This window comes from Callorhinchus milii, unplaced genomic scaffold (genome assembly GCF_018977255.1).
Source record: "Callorhinchus milii isolate IMCB2004 unplaced genomic scaffold, IMCB_Cmil_1.0 Scaffold26, whole genome shotgun sequence".
Classification (NCBI taxonomy): Eukaryota; Metazoa; Chordata; class Chondrichthyes; order Chimaeriformes; family Callorhinchidae; genus Callorhinchus; species Callorhinchus milii.
In genome coordinates, this window is record NW_024704767.1 from 1,012,699 (window position 1) to 1,030,000 (window position 17,302).

General features: G+C 42.9%; 1 protein-coding gene across 3 annotated transcripts; it reads right to left on the reverse strand.

The window, feature by feature from the left end:
• Positions 1-1,381: 1,381 nt before the first annotated feature.
• Positions 1,382-16,895, reverse strand: onecut1 (one cut homeobox 1). Of its 3 annotated transcripts, XM_042344128.1 has the most exons (4): positions 15,655-16,895; positions 8,302-8,364; positions 7,529-7,631; positions 5,416-5,532 (listed from the first exon to the last, which is right to left on the reverse strand). In XM_042344128.1, exons 1-4 carry the CDS (start codon positions 16,739-16,741, stop codon positions 5,472-5,474), a joined length of 1,314 nt encoding a protein of 437 aa, XP_042200062.1. In that variant the 5' UTR covers positions 16,742-16,895; the 3' UTR covers positions 5,416-5,471. The 3 variants fall into 3 exon arrangements, with proteins under 3 accessions (XP_042200060.1, XP_042200061.1, XP_042200062.1); XM_042344126.1 differs by lacking the exon at positions 7,529-7,631 and having other exon boundaries at positions 1,382-5,532; XM_042344127.1 differs by lacking the exons at positions 7,529-7,631; positions 8,302-8,364 and having other exon boundaries at positions 1,382-5,532.
• Positions 16,896-17,302: the final 407 nt, after the last annotated feature.

Sequence of the window (17,302 nt, forward strand, 5' to 3'; positions counted from 1 at the left end):
TAGAAATTTGTTGTCGTGAATGGGAATTTGAACAATGCACGTCCCACATACATTTTTTGGGGGGGTTTGTGTGGGGGGGAAGTGGGGTGGGGAAAAGAGACACGATTATGCTTCAGAGTATGAAAGGAACTGGATTTCCAATGTCAAGTTAGTTTGCCCAAAAAGTTCTACGCCCTCTACTTTCTATGCCCGTGCGAGTGACAAATGATAACTCAGCAGTTATAGCTTACACATGTCAATGCTTCAGAAACATTAAACAAATGTAAAAATTCTTTGGATGTCCAGACTTCCCCACGAAATGACCCTATATATATATTAAAAAAAATGCACAAACGATAATGAAATTAAACATTTGAGGAGCATTAAGTGAAGAAGTGGGATCTTGAACCTTTTTTTTTTTGGCATTTTGATTCATTTTGGGGTCTGGCAGTGTTTGTAACACGTGCAGAAGTGTCTGCTAAGACATCTCTGAAGATGTTGAACCCTGCAGTCATACATCATAACCATTGCTCTTCAGCAGATTCACCTGAACGTGAGAACAGAACCCTTTTTTTTACCTGCAGATTGCAATCATAAAGCGTCGGCTGCTTTGGAAACCTACTATATTAGATATACATTACAACTCTTAAGACTTCTACAAGCACATTAACTTAACACGACAGACAATCAAAATAAAAGCTTGTAAAACAAAAAAAACGGATTCAAATAAATCAAAATTCACAAACATTTTTTTTCCAAGAAATAGTCACACATATAGCATAGCAGAAAATGGCTTACCCTGTAAAAAGGAAGAACATACTGTTAATATAACACAAAAAGCCCAGCTTAAATAGACAAAAAAAAAGTCAGGTTTCATCCCACACAAACCATTGCAACCAACCCTCCACAAACCCTTCATCTTCAAAATACTTCTTCCTTGAGCGCATCAGAGTTCTGCCAAGTCTACAAAATAAATAATTATAAAGCTTTGAAGTAACATTAACAATTATCAAACTATTAAGTTCTGCCTTATCACATAGACTCTCTATACAACATAACCCTAAAGATTTATTACTATGAGGTATTTTGAGAAATTGGTAAAGAATGCACGGCCTGCGTTGTGTGAATACTCGAGGGCGCAAGAAAGAGCTTTGGTTGTCAGCAATAAGTGAAAATATCCTTTGGTATCAAAGAAAGTTTCATTTGCATGGTTGCACTGCAAAGCACCACGGTGAAGAATTATTCCATTTTTTTTAAATAGTGGCCTTTCTAGAGGCTGAGGTATTCAAGAAGTAAGGTGAGAAGAGGTCAACAACGGTTTAACACTTTGGTTCAAGCAAGGCACTCGTCCTGTGATTTTACAAATTTTGCAACATGTTTGCCTATAGCTTTTATGAAGAAAACTTCACACTGAGTGACAGTTGAGGGTTTAAGGAAGGAAACGCCAAGTAGCCCACACAAGTAGGTCGTGCAACAAAAAATCTTTGGTATTCTTTGGTATCATCAATGTGATTAAAATCACGAATGGAAATCGAGTGAGGTAGCGTCTTTGGTTCACACTATAAATAGTAGATCTTTACACATTTTTTTTTACACGTGGAAGCAGCTATTTTTACCTTTGCTTCTTTTGCCTTAATACTAGTAAATGATTACCAAATGTATCGTAAAGCTAACCACACCACAAGAAACACAAGGCCAGAATATTGTTAAAATCTGGATTTAGTATCCATCAGGATGGACCTGCGTTAAGAACGCACCTGGCTTAGTGCCACCCTTCAAAAAACAAAATCACTAGTACTTTCTCTTTGTTCACAGAGATTGGTCGATGTTAAAATGTCATAATGTTTTTCTTTGATAATTATAGTCATGGAACGGGACAGGGAAAAGGGGGTGAGGCGGAGGGGGGAGGGGTTTATAAAATATCCCTAAAAGGTATAACAGTAAATCTAAAGCAGTAAAAGAAAAAAAAATCTCACTCATACCACAATCTACCTCGTCAGTCTACACACTTTCATTCATTCATTCCTCCCATCATCTCATATTCCCCGAGGGAAGTCTGATTATTCACAGAAAAGGCTTGAAATTCAAACCAAGTTAAGAAATGTATGTTTGTTTCCCAATTTCTGATTGCGGATGTTTGATTTTGTGTTTGGCAAACGTTCCCCAAACATCGATCTTACATATATATAGATTTTTTTTTGGGGGGGGGGTAGATTCCTATTTTGCACCTTTAAACAGGTGCAATTTCCCACTACCATTAAAGACAAACCGTTTAAAAAAAAACAAAAGGAAAGTGTATTCTGCTATTTTCCCTGTCATTGTAGCTTTTGCAAAATATGGTGATGACCGATTCCCTAAACAGTTTCTGATGCATCAATTACTCTCTTTCCCAAAGAGATGGGAGCCTACTTTCCTGATTCCCTTGGCTATCATTATCCATTGTATCATACTATCCATTTTATTGTATACTGTTAGATTATATGGCCCAATATAATGACGGGGACTTTACTAAATATGATATAGTATAATGACTGGTGGGTGTTTAACTTCAGCTGATGTTAAGAAACAGCTAAACTTGAGATAAGCAGATCCCGTGGGGTGGAGGGTGGGGGCGTATGTGGGAGTGGGGAGGGTTCTCGTTTGCATATTGAGTTTGTGTGACCTTAGACCTGAGGTATAGAAGGTATTGACACTGATTACCACCAATACTGACTGTGAATTTATCTTCCGTAAAAGGCTTACGCCAATATAACGTGCCATTTGCTGGGGAGGCGGAGGGGGATGACACATTAGTAACAGGCACCCAATAGGACTTGGAAACAATCGCAAACCTGCTCAAGCAACCAAGGCCTCCTCATAAGGTCTTCCAGTCCTGAGATAGGCTCTGGGCAGCCCGTTATGAGTTATAGTAATACATGATTCAATCCATCCAGGCTACATTCAATGTTTTACTACTCGTCCCTCAAGACGTTTGTATGCCACGTAATTTGCTCACACTATTACCCACTGTATCAGTGTGCAAACAAATATATGCTGTAAGGGGAAATGAATGGTAAAGCGACCAACTGAGATACAAACGACTGATCTAGCATTATAGCTTACTACATTCTAACACAAGTGCAATGTTCCTGAACAAATAGTTCTCTTTGGTTTTTAGCAGATGATCTACAGAAGGTATATTCAAACACTGAGAGGAACCTGTAACTCAATTGGTTGCTTACATCACAAGACCTGTACAACACGGTTAACAGCACTTTCACTAAACTTTGGCCAATATCACAATTTTCATTCTAATGTTGACTGTAGATATATAACTAGATATTGTGACACTTTATAGGTCCTAATACTAGTACTGTATTGATTAATAAGGTATCTCCCTGTTAATTGATGCATCGAAATTGTTTGACAATTTGACTGTCAGCATTTTGTAAAACATAGTTTAGAAAAACAACATTTCCTGAATGAATTCCCAGAGTTACATATGCACACTAAACAGTCCAGACTGCTGGGGATTGACGTTGGTGTTCACAGGGGGAGGGGAGATGGGGTGGGGGAGGGGAAGGAGAGCAACAACTGGCAAGAATCGACATTTAATTTGCGCTTGTTAGTTATGATTACCACATTTTTTTTCAAGAAAAGGATAGTAGAAATCTGGAACTCTCTCCCCCAAAAGGCCGTGGATGTATGGATCCATCAAAAATGTTCATGACTGAGTTGGATAGATTTTTTTTGTTAGGTAAGGGTATCAAGGGATATGGGGCAAAGGCTGGTAATTGGAGTTGAGGTACAGATCAGCCAGGATCTAATAGAATAGCGGATTCATCATTTCCAGACATAAAATATGGAACGCGTGAATGATTGACCTTTTCCTGATACATTAGAGGTTTACTTGGGAGTTTGGACGCCCATTGCATTAAGCACTAAACCAATAAAATGGCATTGCAGCCAAACACTGTAAAATAAGATTAGAGTCATAATTCTACTCTGCGACTTGTTCTGTTACGAAATAGGAGAGGATTCACCAAAATGTGCATGAGGAAATTAAAGATGTTGCTTTTTAGTGACTTTTTTTTGGTGGGGGGGAGGAAGGAGAGGGTTGTTTTGTGTTGGTTGTAGGTTAAAAAAAATGTTGTCCTTGTATTAAGAGGCTTCTGATGCTAATATACAGTATTCAATTTACTATTCATTTCAGCTGGGACTTTTGACAACACCACCCATACCATTGCTAAATCTGCCTATACTACTCTTTGGATATCGAGTGAACAATGATTATATTGAAGTTAAAATGGTGGAATTTCAGTGGTAAAAATTATTTTACATAAAAAGGAAGTGTTGCTCAATAGAACATCATTAATTTAGTGTGCAAAAATACATCGGAAACAAAATCTTGTGGTAGGTTCCATTGTAGCAGAACATTATTCTGAATAAAAAATAATATTTGTGCTTCTTGCGAATTCTCACTGTTGTTTTGTCCTGCTTTTTTAATCGTTATTAAACACAATCGTGTCCTCCTACTGTTCTGGGTTTGCTGTTGTATGTTTGTTTAAAAAATATTATTAAAAAAAGATAATATTTGGTCATTTAGCTTAAGATACTTGTTGCATTATTGGAACAAAGAGGAAGTACCAGTGCGAGGTGACAAATAGCTCTCAAGACACTTTGAACACAGTGCTCGAAACAGGAGCATTCACGTTCAAAGCAATGAGAGGCTGGATAAACCCAATCACATTCCAACGACTCCACAATTTTCAATGGTCGTGTCTGAGCACAACCTTGCAGACCAGCCCCTGGCAAAAAAGTCTGTGACCACTGGTACGTACACGGCACTTCTACACACATACACCTTCATGGCATTTCCGTAGAAGTGAAATGGGTCCACGTGTTTGAAGTAATGGTCTATATTCTTTTCTCTCTCACGTAATAACATGACTATGTTTCCCAACGACTTAACAGCCACACACTTTGAAACAATGGTCAGTGATGAAGGAAATACGACCAGTGGGAATTTTTTTTTTTTTTTTGCAAAAAGTCCTAATAAAGTGTTGTAGAACGAAGTCCTAATGCAGGTGAATTAAAAGTCTTTGGTTTCGTTGGACATATAAATATTATATCGTCTTTTCTTTCTTTTTTTTCTGTTTAGTTCAATAATTATACCTGCTAACCGGAGGTCCTGGTTATTATTGATTTTTTTAAAGCTATTCCACCGAGGTGTTTTTTTTTTAAAGTCCGCGGTTTGTTTGTTTGTTTGTTTTTTCCTTCATGCTTTGGTACAAGTGCTTGATGAGGAAGATGAGTTGACTGAGTTGGAGCTGCTGCCGTCGTCCTGCCATTTATCCAAACTCCTCCTGCGAGCGTTCATAAAGAAATTGCTGACGGTGCTTAGCTCCAACCCCAACTGCTGAGAAATGGTCATTTGCAATTCTTTGGACGGACGCTTGTTTTCTTTGAATATTGCGTGTAGAGTCCGGCGCTGCACATCCGTGAACACCAGCCTAGGCTTTTTGGGAGTTGCTCCCCGCTCTTTCCCGTGTTCTTGCTCTTTTCTTTTGCACGCTGCAACGCAAACACGCAAGACAACGATTAGCGACTTGCCTTGGACCCCAAGCGAAACATCAGCCCCAGCCCAGTGGTAAACAATAACAACATTAAATTATTCTTAATAATAATAATCCTTGCATTTGATATAGCGCCTTATCATGTCATTGAGACGTCTGAAATTGCGTCACAGAATACACTGTAATGTAAATTGACTGTGTGTTTTTATATAGCGCCTTTCACGTGATTTCAACAATTACAAGTTCTGAACATTACCCTTACGTGATAGACGCTAAATAAATGCAAGTTGTTGTTGTTGACCCATTACATTCAGTTGTAGTGTTCAGCTCATCTTTTCTTGTGTGTTTTTTTTTGGTTTCCTCATAAGATCGCAATTCAAATTAGAAAAAAAACAGGTTTTATATAAACCGCTCTTGCCTGGTTTTGCTGTTCAGTGCATTTTGTTTAAACGAATGAAGTTAGGGAAACAAATGCGTTGGAAAGAACTGGATTGGTAGACCCTAATAGGTTAATAGGACTATTCCTATTCCTAAAAATAACACATAAACTGGTGTTGTATTGTGCTGGAGTCCACAGTCATTTGACTGAGTGTCAAACTGCTGCAATCCAGTAGGCGGCGCAGTGAACTGAACCAATCGCCTCAAATAAAACCTATCTGCTGTTTGATTAAATACAATTAAATATTAAAGAATAACTTTTGAGCATTAACTAGGATTTTTCTTTAGATCATAAGATAATGCAAGAGTGTCACAAAATTGTAATGTATTATCGGTCTTCGTGGGATGACAAATGCAACACCAAGTTTGTGAAAAGAAAAATACACACTCCTCAGAAAACCAATAATTGTAAGGTCGGAAAGCTCTGATTCTCTCATGAATGCATCAGGAGGTTTTAGTGTGAAATTAATTCATCTCATTAGGACTGCGACAACACCTCTCCCCCCCCCCCCCCCCACACACACACAAGAACACACACATACCCACACACACACACACACACACACACACACACAGACAGTCAGCCAAATTGAGAAATATGCTGCCCTGTGTTTTTTTTTAATGCTTGTGCTTTAAAACTGAGCTAAATAACATAACCTCAGCAGCCAAGAGAGTGTTAAACAAGAGATGCATTTGCAGAGGTCAACCAGCCTCAGGAGCTCAGGAAGTGACAAGACTCATTCCAGCTGAACCTGTAGGACCAAGATCAAGATAAATTCCTGCCAAACGTTATTTATCTTGGAAATAACAGAAGGGAAGAGAAAAAAAAAGGTGTGTGGGAGGGTGGGGGGGGGGGGGGGGGGGTAAATATCGATCCGGTGATTTACCTGAAGATGGTCACATTGGCTTGTTTTTAAAAGGGTGTATTTTTAATTAGTTTTTTTTTGGGTGGGGGTGGGGGGGGGAAAGAGAGAGAAAAATAACAGGGCTGAGCTGTCCATGGTGCTGAATGTCAACAGTGGTGCTGACCAACATTGGTCAAGCAAAGGGACAAAGCAGCCAGACTAAAACCTCCCCTAAACTCAACAGCTCCACACTTCCAGTTACAATAAATACCATCCTCCTCCCCCCCCCCCGGATCGATGCTGGATTGTAAAACCAGACTTTAATGTCGCGGCTCATTAAAACACCAAGGCTTTAATAAACCCCTAAATCCCAGAATGTCGTTCGCTTTCCCAAAAAACAAAAAGAGGGAGTTTGGCTGAAAATGAAACGTCCTTTTTGTTTGTACACACAAGATGGCAATGGAGACTCAATAGGACAATTTCTTATATATATATATATATAAAATAAATAACAAAAAAATAACTTCATGAAAACACAAGAGGGCCTAATTCTATTGGGGTTGTGGTCTCTTTCCAGCCTCTAGTGTTTAGTGGCGGTCTACTAAGGGACACGGGTTCTAACCTCCCTGGCCAATGTTGTAAACGCCCCAGTTTTGTTTCTTGGGCCATAAATATTTATTTAACTTATACGAGGTATAGACTGAAACTCACATGATAGGCGGCAGGTGGAGCAATGGTCCGTTGGAACATTTCAACTGTGTCTGCAAGACACTGAATTCATGTTGCCACTCATACTTTCTTGATTTATTTTGAGCTACGGACAAAACATATGTCAGGAGGTACATTAAGCCTATCTCACAGCTATCTGCTTACTGTTAGAGAGAGAGAGAGACAGAGAGACAGATAATAATGCCAGCACAGAAACTGTGATATGATTGTAGCCCACATTTGGTACGAGCTAACAACCCTCGTTTTGACATTGGAAAACAAGTGTTTTTTTTTATTTCGAAAACTTAAAACAGTCTTTCTTAATACCTGGCTCTATTGGGGGATCATGGTTTTGTTATCCGACAGGGTGCGATGCCATGTATCCCCTCTGTATGCTGCTATTTAATGAATAGATATGTACAGAGAGTGGATTATTCGAGCGGCGATTTTTATTTGGGGCCGTAACCCGTTTAGGTAATTGCTTCTTTTTTTTCTTTTTCGGAACCGGTTAGTGTAAGCTTTTATCGCGAGGGATCCTAAACACGAGTCAAGTCCAGACATCAAACTCACACCCCAAACAGAACGGAATCACAACATCATTGAAAGCGACGAGCGGTAAACCAAGAGATGCGATCTCCACGTGAGTCCCATTCGAAACACTACAAGTTGTTGTGGTTGTTTTTTTTTTTGGGGAGGGGGGGGGTTGAAATGTTTTTTTTTTGGGGTTATTATTATTATTATTAGAATAAAAAATAAAAAATTGTTCATCAACGTACTTGCTGTGGCCATCTCCCCCGAGCATCTCTGACCACAACAATCAACGTGACGTGGGAACGCGTCTGAAAAAATAATCGTACAAATTAAGAGAAAAAAAAGAGGTTCTGGCTGCAAAAAAAAAATATGCAATGCACGGTGTGCTCATTTCACATCATTTCACATCATTTCATCTCCCCCCCCCCCACCCACCCCCCTCTCCCCTCTCCCCTCACCCCCACAGACACACACACCCCCTTTTCCCATCGAATTGCTTCACGCCATTTCTCACCTCAATCAATTACTTCAATCAAATCAGATACAGGGGGTGGGGGGTGGGGGGGAGATAACAGTTTAAACTTCATCATTCACCTATTAATTACAATCGTAGTCATCTTCGTAAAGTGCACGAAGGCTATCAATAGTCCTTTTAATTATTTACTGAAACCTAATCGAAACGCCGGGCGTTGTTGCACAAATGGGGCCAACGGATGAAGGAAAGAAACCAACCCCATCGCGTAAAAGCAACAGCTCAGAGATTTCTAACCCCAAAGACAGCTATCACTTTGCTCGTAAAAAAAGTCATTATCGTGGCATTGCAAAACAGTGGCAAGAGAGTTTGTGCATAAGCATTTGTTCCACACACACACACACATGCATATATATACACACATACATACACACACACACATATATATATATATATACATACATATAACTATAAACTCCAGTGCACAGCACAGTTAGTTAGATGTTGGGTTGAGGATGTACCACGTTTTCCTCTCAAAACATGGGCAATATTAGGAACGGGACGTTTTAGCTGTTTTTAAGGTTTGGTAAATGTTTTTAAGAGAGAGAGAGAGAGAGAGAGAGAGAGGTGGGGGGGGGGGGGGAGGGGGTATTGAATGATCTGCTAACTACCGGTAACGTCGTTTAAATGCTTGTAAATGGCTCGGGGTTTGGGCAAACATTAACAGAAAGCAAACGTGGGTTGGATATGAGCCGGTTATAAATCAATGAGGTCTACAAGGCCACTGACATCCCAAATCAGGAAATGTCACAGGTGGACACCGTTCCCATCGTCCCAAACTCTCTGAGCCTAAAATATTCCAGAAACCTCCTATCGCTTTTGCTCTTATCGTTTAAACGCAAACAAGTCAACAGCGAGTTGCAAATACTGCAAATACTGCGAATGGTGGGGGTGGTGGGGGGGGTTCCAAAAAAATAAGAGTTTACCTACAACTTACGACGGCTAAGTTTCGCCCACAAAATACGCAGTCAGTTTGCACTTGACGGTATATTCTGTGAAGCGCTCTGAGACGTCTCGAAGATCAGCTGCTGATGTATTAATTTATTATTGGAAACTTGTCGAAGGCGCCTGACTTTCGTGTGTTTTGCTCGTGTGGGCAGTGAGATTACAGAAGGAAACTCCCTTCCGGATGAAGACGAGGACATTTCTGGGTCAAATAGTTTAGTGAAATTAATTAATCGCAAGAGAAATTAATTAAACCCCAAATACGCACCGCCAATCAGGTACAAAATGGGCCCCAATTAAAACGGGAGGAATTGGCGGAAAATGTAATTTTTTTTCTAAAAAATAATTAAAGAAGACTTGGGGACTGCAGTGTCACAACTGAAATTGGACCACACGAAAATATATACCCCAACAACAGCGAACGCTCTCTTCTCTCTTCCCTTCCAGCAAAAGCTGCTGCTTTCGACTGCCAGGAACACAGATGGCAAAGGGGATTTCAAAGTGGGGAAAACATCGCCTTTTTTTTATTTTCCGCTATCGATGCGCAGCCACAGCGGGGATTGCCACGTTTGCAGCGTAAAAAAACCCAAGGGGTTGGTTGAATCCTCTGAAGCCTCTCCAGCAGCTCACCTTGTTTTCCCGTCTTGAAGCACTTTACTGGTCTTGTTATGCAAAGGGTCGAGTGTTTCGGAAGCTGGAGTGCACATCCCATAAATAACACCCCCCCCCCACACACACACACACACACACCATACCCTCAATTACGCTCACCAATACGCCGACAGTACGCACGCTTTTACACCTTCCCCATATTTCTTGTGTGTGTGTGTTTTTTTTTGGAAAAAAAAATAACAACTAAACATCATTCCTGATCATTCCGATCGTTGCGATTTCGGGACGTTAATGGGAAGTGGCGACTTATCCCCTCCACCGAAACAAACCCAAAAAATAAATTGTAAATCACTTACTTACAGGTTGAAAAAGGGGCTGTTTCTTTTGCAAGACACGTAGAAATAGTTACACATCCCGTCTAAAGGAATATGTCATCCTTTTTTTTAACCCCCCCCCCCCCTTGTGACATTTGATTGCGCCTTGGCCACTGCTAAATGGGTGGAAAGTGGAGGATGTGAGGCGCGTTATAATGTATTCGCTAAATACAGTTTGAAGAGACTATTCGCATATTTAGGCCTGTGATGGGGTGAAGCCACAGGGAGCTAACAGCGCTGTAATATAGCCTCTTCTGTGTATGTTTACATATATATATATATACAGAGAGTTACAATCTGAAAGCCCTTTAGACCCTGATCAACCCTAACCCACCGAGGCGAGAATAAACCGTGCGCCTATGTAGAACCAATTTTGGCGCAGGATTGCACATGCCCTTCCCATTCAAACGCACACCGTTGCGACACTTAACACATCCTATTAATTCATCAGCTGCAACAGCACACACAAAAAAAACGAGTGCGGCTTATTGCTAATAACTAATAAATGTCTAACATTATTATAATAACGCTTTGAACCATCCCCCCCCCCTCTCCCCGTCCCCCCTTTCCTTTTAACAGCTCCACTTTGCGCGAAAATGAAACTGAAGAGCGTTCCTGGTGGGTAACTGTTGACCACCGATTCGTTGTGTGCGAGTCACCAGGAACCGAAGGCATTCCCGCTGTTATCTTTCCCGATGATTCGCGCAACAAAGGATTTAAAAAAAAAAAAAATGCTATAACAGGAATAACATAACAGAAATTAAATTCTCGACGAAAGTTTCACCTGAACGATTGCAATCTCTGGAGCTGCATTTAAGAAAGTTGCTCTCTTTCTCTCACACCTTAGCGAAAGTGTGCATTTTGGCGCAGTGGGAGAGATGATTTGCTGCGTTTTTTTTTCCTCCCCACTCCCCCCCACCCCCCCACCCATCACATATTTTTTTCTTAGTCAAGCGCTTACACAAATAATGCAACTCTCTGCTGAACGTTATATCTGTGCGCTTACAGATTAATTAATTGGTAATAAAATAAAGCACTCCCCCGAAATGTAAGTGTTTTGCAAACGTAAATAATTTTAATTACCTTCAGGTGGGGGGGGGGGGGGGGAAACAACTGATCCACCAAAAGTCTTGTCTGCTTCATGTTTTTTTTTCGTAATAAGACGAATGCAATATTTCACGGTCACTGTTATTTAAAAATATTAACGCTGCCATTCCTTCTTTATCCCATGTTATAGATCTCTCCCATTTAGAACAATGTATTTGTATTGGTAAGTCGGAAAGATGAATGTTTCCAGTCTACAACGTCAAATAAAGTGTGTTGCATATTATATATTATACACATATATATATACCCACACACACATACAAAAGATCTACTTTTGTTTCAAACTAATGCTCTTAAACCTAATAATATAATCTCTCAATTTTTTTAAAACAATGTCTTAGTAAATCTGACCGACGCAATTGCTTTCCTGACGACAATATCACATAGAGTGTGTTGCACACACACATACACATATGTGTATGTATATATATATATGTAAAAAAATAGACATTTTTTTTCAAGTCCAGTGTTCTTAAAAAAAAAGGGATAAATCTAATTTTGAAAGATGACGAAGGAAGAACAAAATGGAGACTGGAAGAGGTCAGGCTTGCAATTAGCGTCCTCTGCTTACATTTGCAGACAGCGCAGAAAGTGTCAAGACCTCAATATTCCTTACATGTAACTACCAATTTTTCGACTGTTTGCGGGAGGTTCAATGTAATCTCGGTGCGAGGCGTCCCCAGGGGAGCTGCAGGAGAGGGGGGCAAACACAGGAGCCTGACTGGACAAAGCCAGGAGAAATCCGTATGAATAACACATTTCACTTAGCTCATAACATTGTTTATGTCTTCACAGAAAAGGCAGTTTAGCTCTTCCTCCCCCCACCCCACCCCATCTCTCTCTCTCTCTCTCTCCCTCCCTCCCTTATAAGGTCCAAATAGAACCGCCTGCTCCTGAGAACATAAACTGTAATTAAAAGGAAAACTGTCCCCGGCTAAACATCTGTTGTCTAATCACTTGCACGCAGTAATCTTAAACGACTCAGTTTAATTCCGATAAATAAACGTACCAAGATCATAAATGCTTTGTTTGCTTGGGCAAACGAATGGTTCACTGATGGTTTTTTGGGGGGTTCCACTTATTTTTCCAAAAAAAACCCCACCGCCTCATACAGTAATATCCCGTGAAGCGCTTCGAGACGTCTCCGAGGCGCTATATCAAATGCGAGGATTATCGCTATTAACAATAACAATCTTTGCATTTGCCTGAGTTGAGGAGACGAGTCTTTACATTTGAACCCCCAGTGACGATGCGATCAGCGTTCAATGAACTCATTTGTTTGTTTGTTTAAATCAGAGACGTGTTCTTTTGATGCAAAAAGAACAAACGAATAAAACCACCGGTTGTCTAAAAATAATGAGTTGGACTGGGGTGTTTTTTTTATATATATATATATATATATATATATATAACTATACATATAAATATATATATAGTTATACATATAGGGTTAGTTTCGAGCGTATCCACCAAAACAAAAAGGGGGTAAGTGCGATTTGGGAATTGAAACGATCCAAACACAGGAACTAACATGACAATCCTGTTGAAGAGGATCCGAGAGGTTCAAGTGGTTAAAGGGATCATTAGCAATCCAAATCAGTGTGTGGGTATTTTCTGTTGAAAAGTAGACGTGACCTGTATTACCACGAGGCAAGTCCCGCTTTTGGCAGCGTTTTCCCTTTCAGATAACAGCCCCAACACATCTCCACAACATATTCTAATTCAAGTGGTTGTTTCCAGTATCGATCCATGCAAATAAATGTAGACGGAGGTCGACAAAATTGTCGTAAAAATACACTCAAGGCAGCGTCTAAAAAAAAAAAAAAAAAAAAAATCGAACCATCCGAGTGTTATCAATCGTTCGATGGAGATTTCTGGACCAGAGATATTTACTCAACTCAACAACAACGTGGCGAGAGACACTGCATTTGGGGATTATACTCATTTGACTGGAGATACTCAAAACACATCACATTATAAATACCAACATTGTGGATGTGAAAGGGCAACGTTTCAAACAGTAGCTTTTGGTGACTTTTCATATCTATATATATATATACACACATACACACACACACAAAAGAGGCAACTTTCTACAAATTGGGATGCGATTATTGGCAGAGACAGTGGCCCTTTTCTTTTTTTAAAAAAAACCCCCCAAGATTTATATAAGGTAGGTTTTAAGTGCGGGAAAAACCACGCACGGTGTCACATTTATGACAGACCATGGCTTATATTGTTGATTTGGAAGAAGCGTGAGATCTTTGCACTTTGTCAAGCCATGAAAACGAATTCCTTTTTCGAAGAAAACGCACACAAGACACACACACACACAGACACACAGACACACACACACACACACGATGCAAACCTAACATGTTGACCCAATTGCAAGTGATTCCAATAAAAAAAGCAATGTGCATCTATCTTTTAGGATGTTTTTTTTTGGGGGGGAGGGATTATATACATATATCCAAAAATATATAATGTATATATATAATATATATGTGTATATATATGTGTATATATATAAATAAAAAAATACACCTCCTGAAAACGACACAGCTATGGTGAGAGAGGGGGGAGAAGAAAAAAAGGCTATTTTCTTTGTGCACTTTTAAGGGCAGGAATTATAAATGCTCACACCGGGCGCGCCAGAGCCCCTGTGTGAAACGGATCACTACTCCTGACTCGCGCTGAGATTGAGTGTCTGGTCCTCCTGGGAGAAATTAATGGAGACCTATCAGTTAATTAACAAAACCTCACGCAGGGCCACACCGACAGAGGCAGCCCAGGGTTTCCTCTCTCTCTCTCTCTCTCTACATCCCCCCACCCACCACCACCACTACACACACACACACACACACGTTAAACCTTTCCCAAAGTTGACACAACGCCTTCGTAAACCGTTGCACACGTAAAGCCCAACATACCTTGCCCCCACCCCCCAAAAACACACACACACACACACACACACAAAGCGCAACCGATCGCCCTTAGGGAGACAGAGACAGACACATTCACAAATAACAAGGGGGTTGGCATCGACCACAAATAAATACCCGTGTGGCTGTGTGTGTGTGGGGTGTGTGTGTGTGTGTGGGGTGGGGGGGGGGGGAGTTAGCCGACCATTCAATCCCATGAGCTAAAACATTTTTTTCCTTTAAAAAAAAAGCACAGGAAAGGGGGTCCAGGAAAGCGTTGCTGGAGACTGAAGCCACCGAGTGTCACGGGGCGAGTTCTTTTTGTCCAGGAGGGAAGGGACAGACAGGAAAAGCTTGTGAGTTTGGCTTGTGGGTTACAATGCAGACCCACACAGACACACAGACAGACACACAGACACACAGACAGACACACAGACACACAGACACCCACACAGCGTTAGACCAGCATTGTCTGCTCACCACTGGCCACAGGTGTATGCAGACAGCTGTCACACTGAGACACCGGACTGGACCCGACCGGTGTGATGTGACTGTCACACTCACCATTTCAACACTGCCACACCATCCCTCTCCCAGTCAGTCAGTCAGTCAGTCAGTCACACACTCACACCACACACTTATTTATTTCCATCCCCCTCTTTGTCTCTCTCGCGTCGGTTAACGGCTTTAAGAGCCCGAGTTAACGTCCCAAAGTGGGTCAGGTCGGTAGGTAAGTCAGTTGATGGGGTTGGAGTCGCAACGATCTTCACCAGATAGCAAGACCACCCAGACAGGACAGCAACAGCGAGGGACCGATCGCCTGGTTCTTTTGTAATGACAGCCGCCACCAAAACCCCAACACCCCCGACACCCCCCCCCCCCCACCACCACCACCACCACCCAGCAAACCCACCCCAACCCACCCCACCCCAGTCAGTCTGGTCTTCACAGACGGTTGGTTGTGTGACAATGCAAGAGCAGCCCTGCGATCTGGGTTACCTTATGATATATTATATATGACACATATGGAGATAGATAGAGATAGAGAGAGAGAGAGAGAGACAGAGAGAGAGGGGGGGGGGATTGGCAGAGCTGTGCCCTTACCTGCCAACCTCAGGGCCGACATTCGTTGGAACTCCGGCTCCTGGAGCCATTTCCACATGCGCCTGAAAGTCTCCCGGCCCGACTTGAGCTTACTCCAGGGTTTGGGGTTCCTCAGGAGGTCCGACAGGGTGCCCTGCGAGCGGCACAGCACCCGCTGGGCGAAAATGGCTTGCGGGATGCTGTACCTCTTGAGCTCCGTGGTGATCCTCTGAGCAACTTCTTTGGTGTTGATCTCCTCCAGCTGCCCCGAGCCCCCGCTGGCCTGGGAGCCGTTGGAGGAAGGGGGCTGTTGATCCCCCCGTATCGAGCCCAGGACCTGCCCGTGACCCTGGCCGTGAGGGTGGACGTGAGGGTGATGGTGGAGCCCGTTGATGGGCACCATGCCTACCGACGGAGGGGTCAGCCCGCGGCTTAGGTGCTGATCCCCCCGGGGGCCGAGGAGCCCCGGGTGCCCGTCAAAGCCATTGGGGGTCAGCATCTTGTCGCCGGGCATGGGTCCTCCCGGGTGACCATAGGACGCTAGACCCTGCTGGGAGGTGTGGATGGCGCCCAAGCCATTGGCCAGAGAGGAGCCGGACAGAGGCGACAAGCCCTGCCCCATGCCGGTCACCTCCTTGTGATGGTAGTGGCTGTAGAGATTGTTCATGGAGCTCAAACCCCGGTCGTCCCTCATGAGGGTGAAACTGCCGCTCACGTTGCCCGGGAGCCTCTGGTGATGGTGGTGGTGGTGATGGTGGTGATGGTGAGGGAACTTGTCCGACACGGTGGAGATGGGGGGCAGCGGCTGGAGAGGGGTCAGGGTGGTGTAGGTGCTGCTCATACTCATCCCGGGCGGGGTCTCGCAAGCCATGGTCATGGTGGGATGGAGCGGGGCGGCCAGTGCGTGTTCCGGGGGCCGGTGGTAGTCGCTGGCGGGGCTGTCGAGGATGGAAGCCATGCTGGACACCATGGAGCGAGCGTGGGCCGGTAGGTTGCGGTGAGCGATGCGGCTGTGAGAGCTGCTCATCAGGTCGCCCGACTGGACCAGTGAATCATGGTTCGCTCCATGCAAATTCCCGATGTTCTCCATCGTCAGCTGAGCGTTCATGATGCGCCCAAGTCCTGGCACTCCACATCTATCTCGCCTGGTCCTCGGGAGAGCTGCACATCGAGGTGCAACTTCACGTTGAGCTTTTGTTTGGCATTGGATCCCAATTTCTTTCTTTCTTTCTTCCCTTTTCCCTCCTCCTTATTTCTCTCTCTCTCTCTCTCTCTCTCTCTCCCCTGTGTGATGTTTTCTTCCTTTCTTTGTGTGTGTGTGTGTGTGTATGTGTGGGAGTGTGTGTGTGGGAGTGTGTGTGTGTGTGTAGGTGTGTGTGTGTGTGTGTGGTTTGAGTGGTGGCGGTGGTGTTTTTTTTGGGGGGGTGATGGTGGTGGTGGTGGTGGATGTGGATGAGGATGATGGTGGTGTGTGTCTGTGTCTGTATGTGTGTGTGTGTGTCTGTGGTGTGTCTGTGTGTGTGTGTGTCTGTGTGTGTGTGCGTTAAGGCCCCGGTTCATTCATGAGAGCGCCAGCAGCCGCGAATCTAACTCCCACCGTGTGGTCCCTCGCCATCTCTTGCCATGTCCAGTGTTGCTCTACGCTTCCGATCTCTCTCTTTGGCCCCGG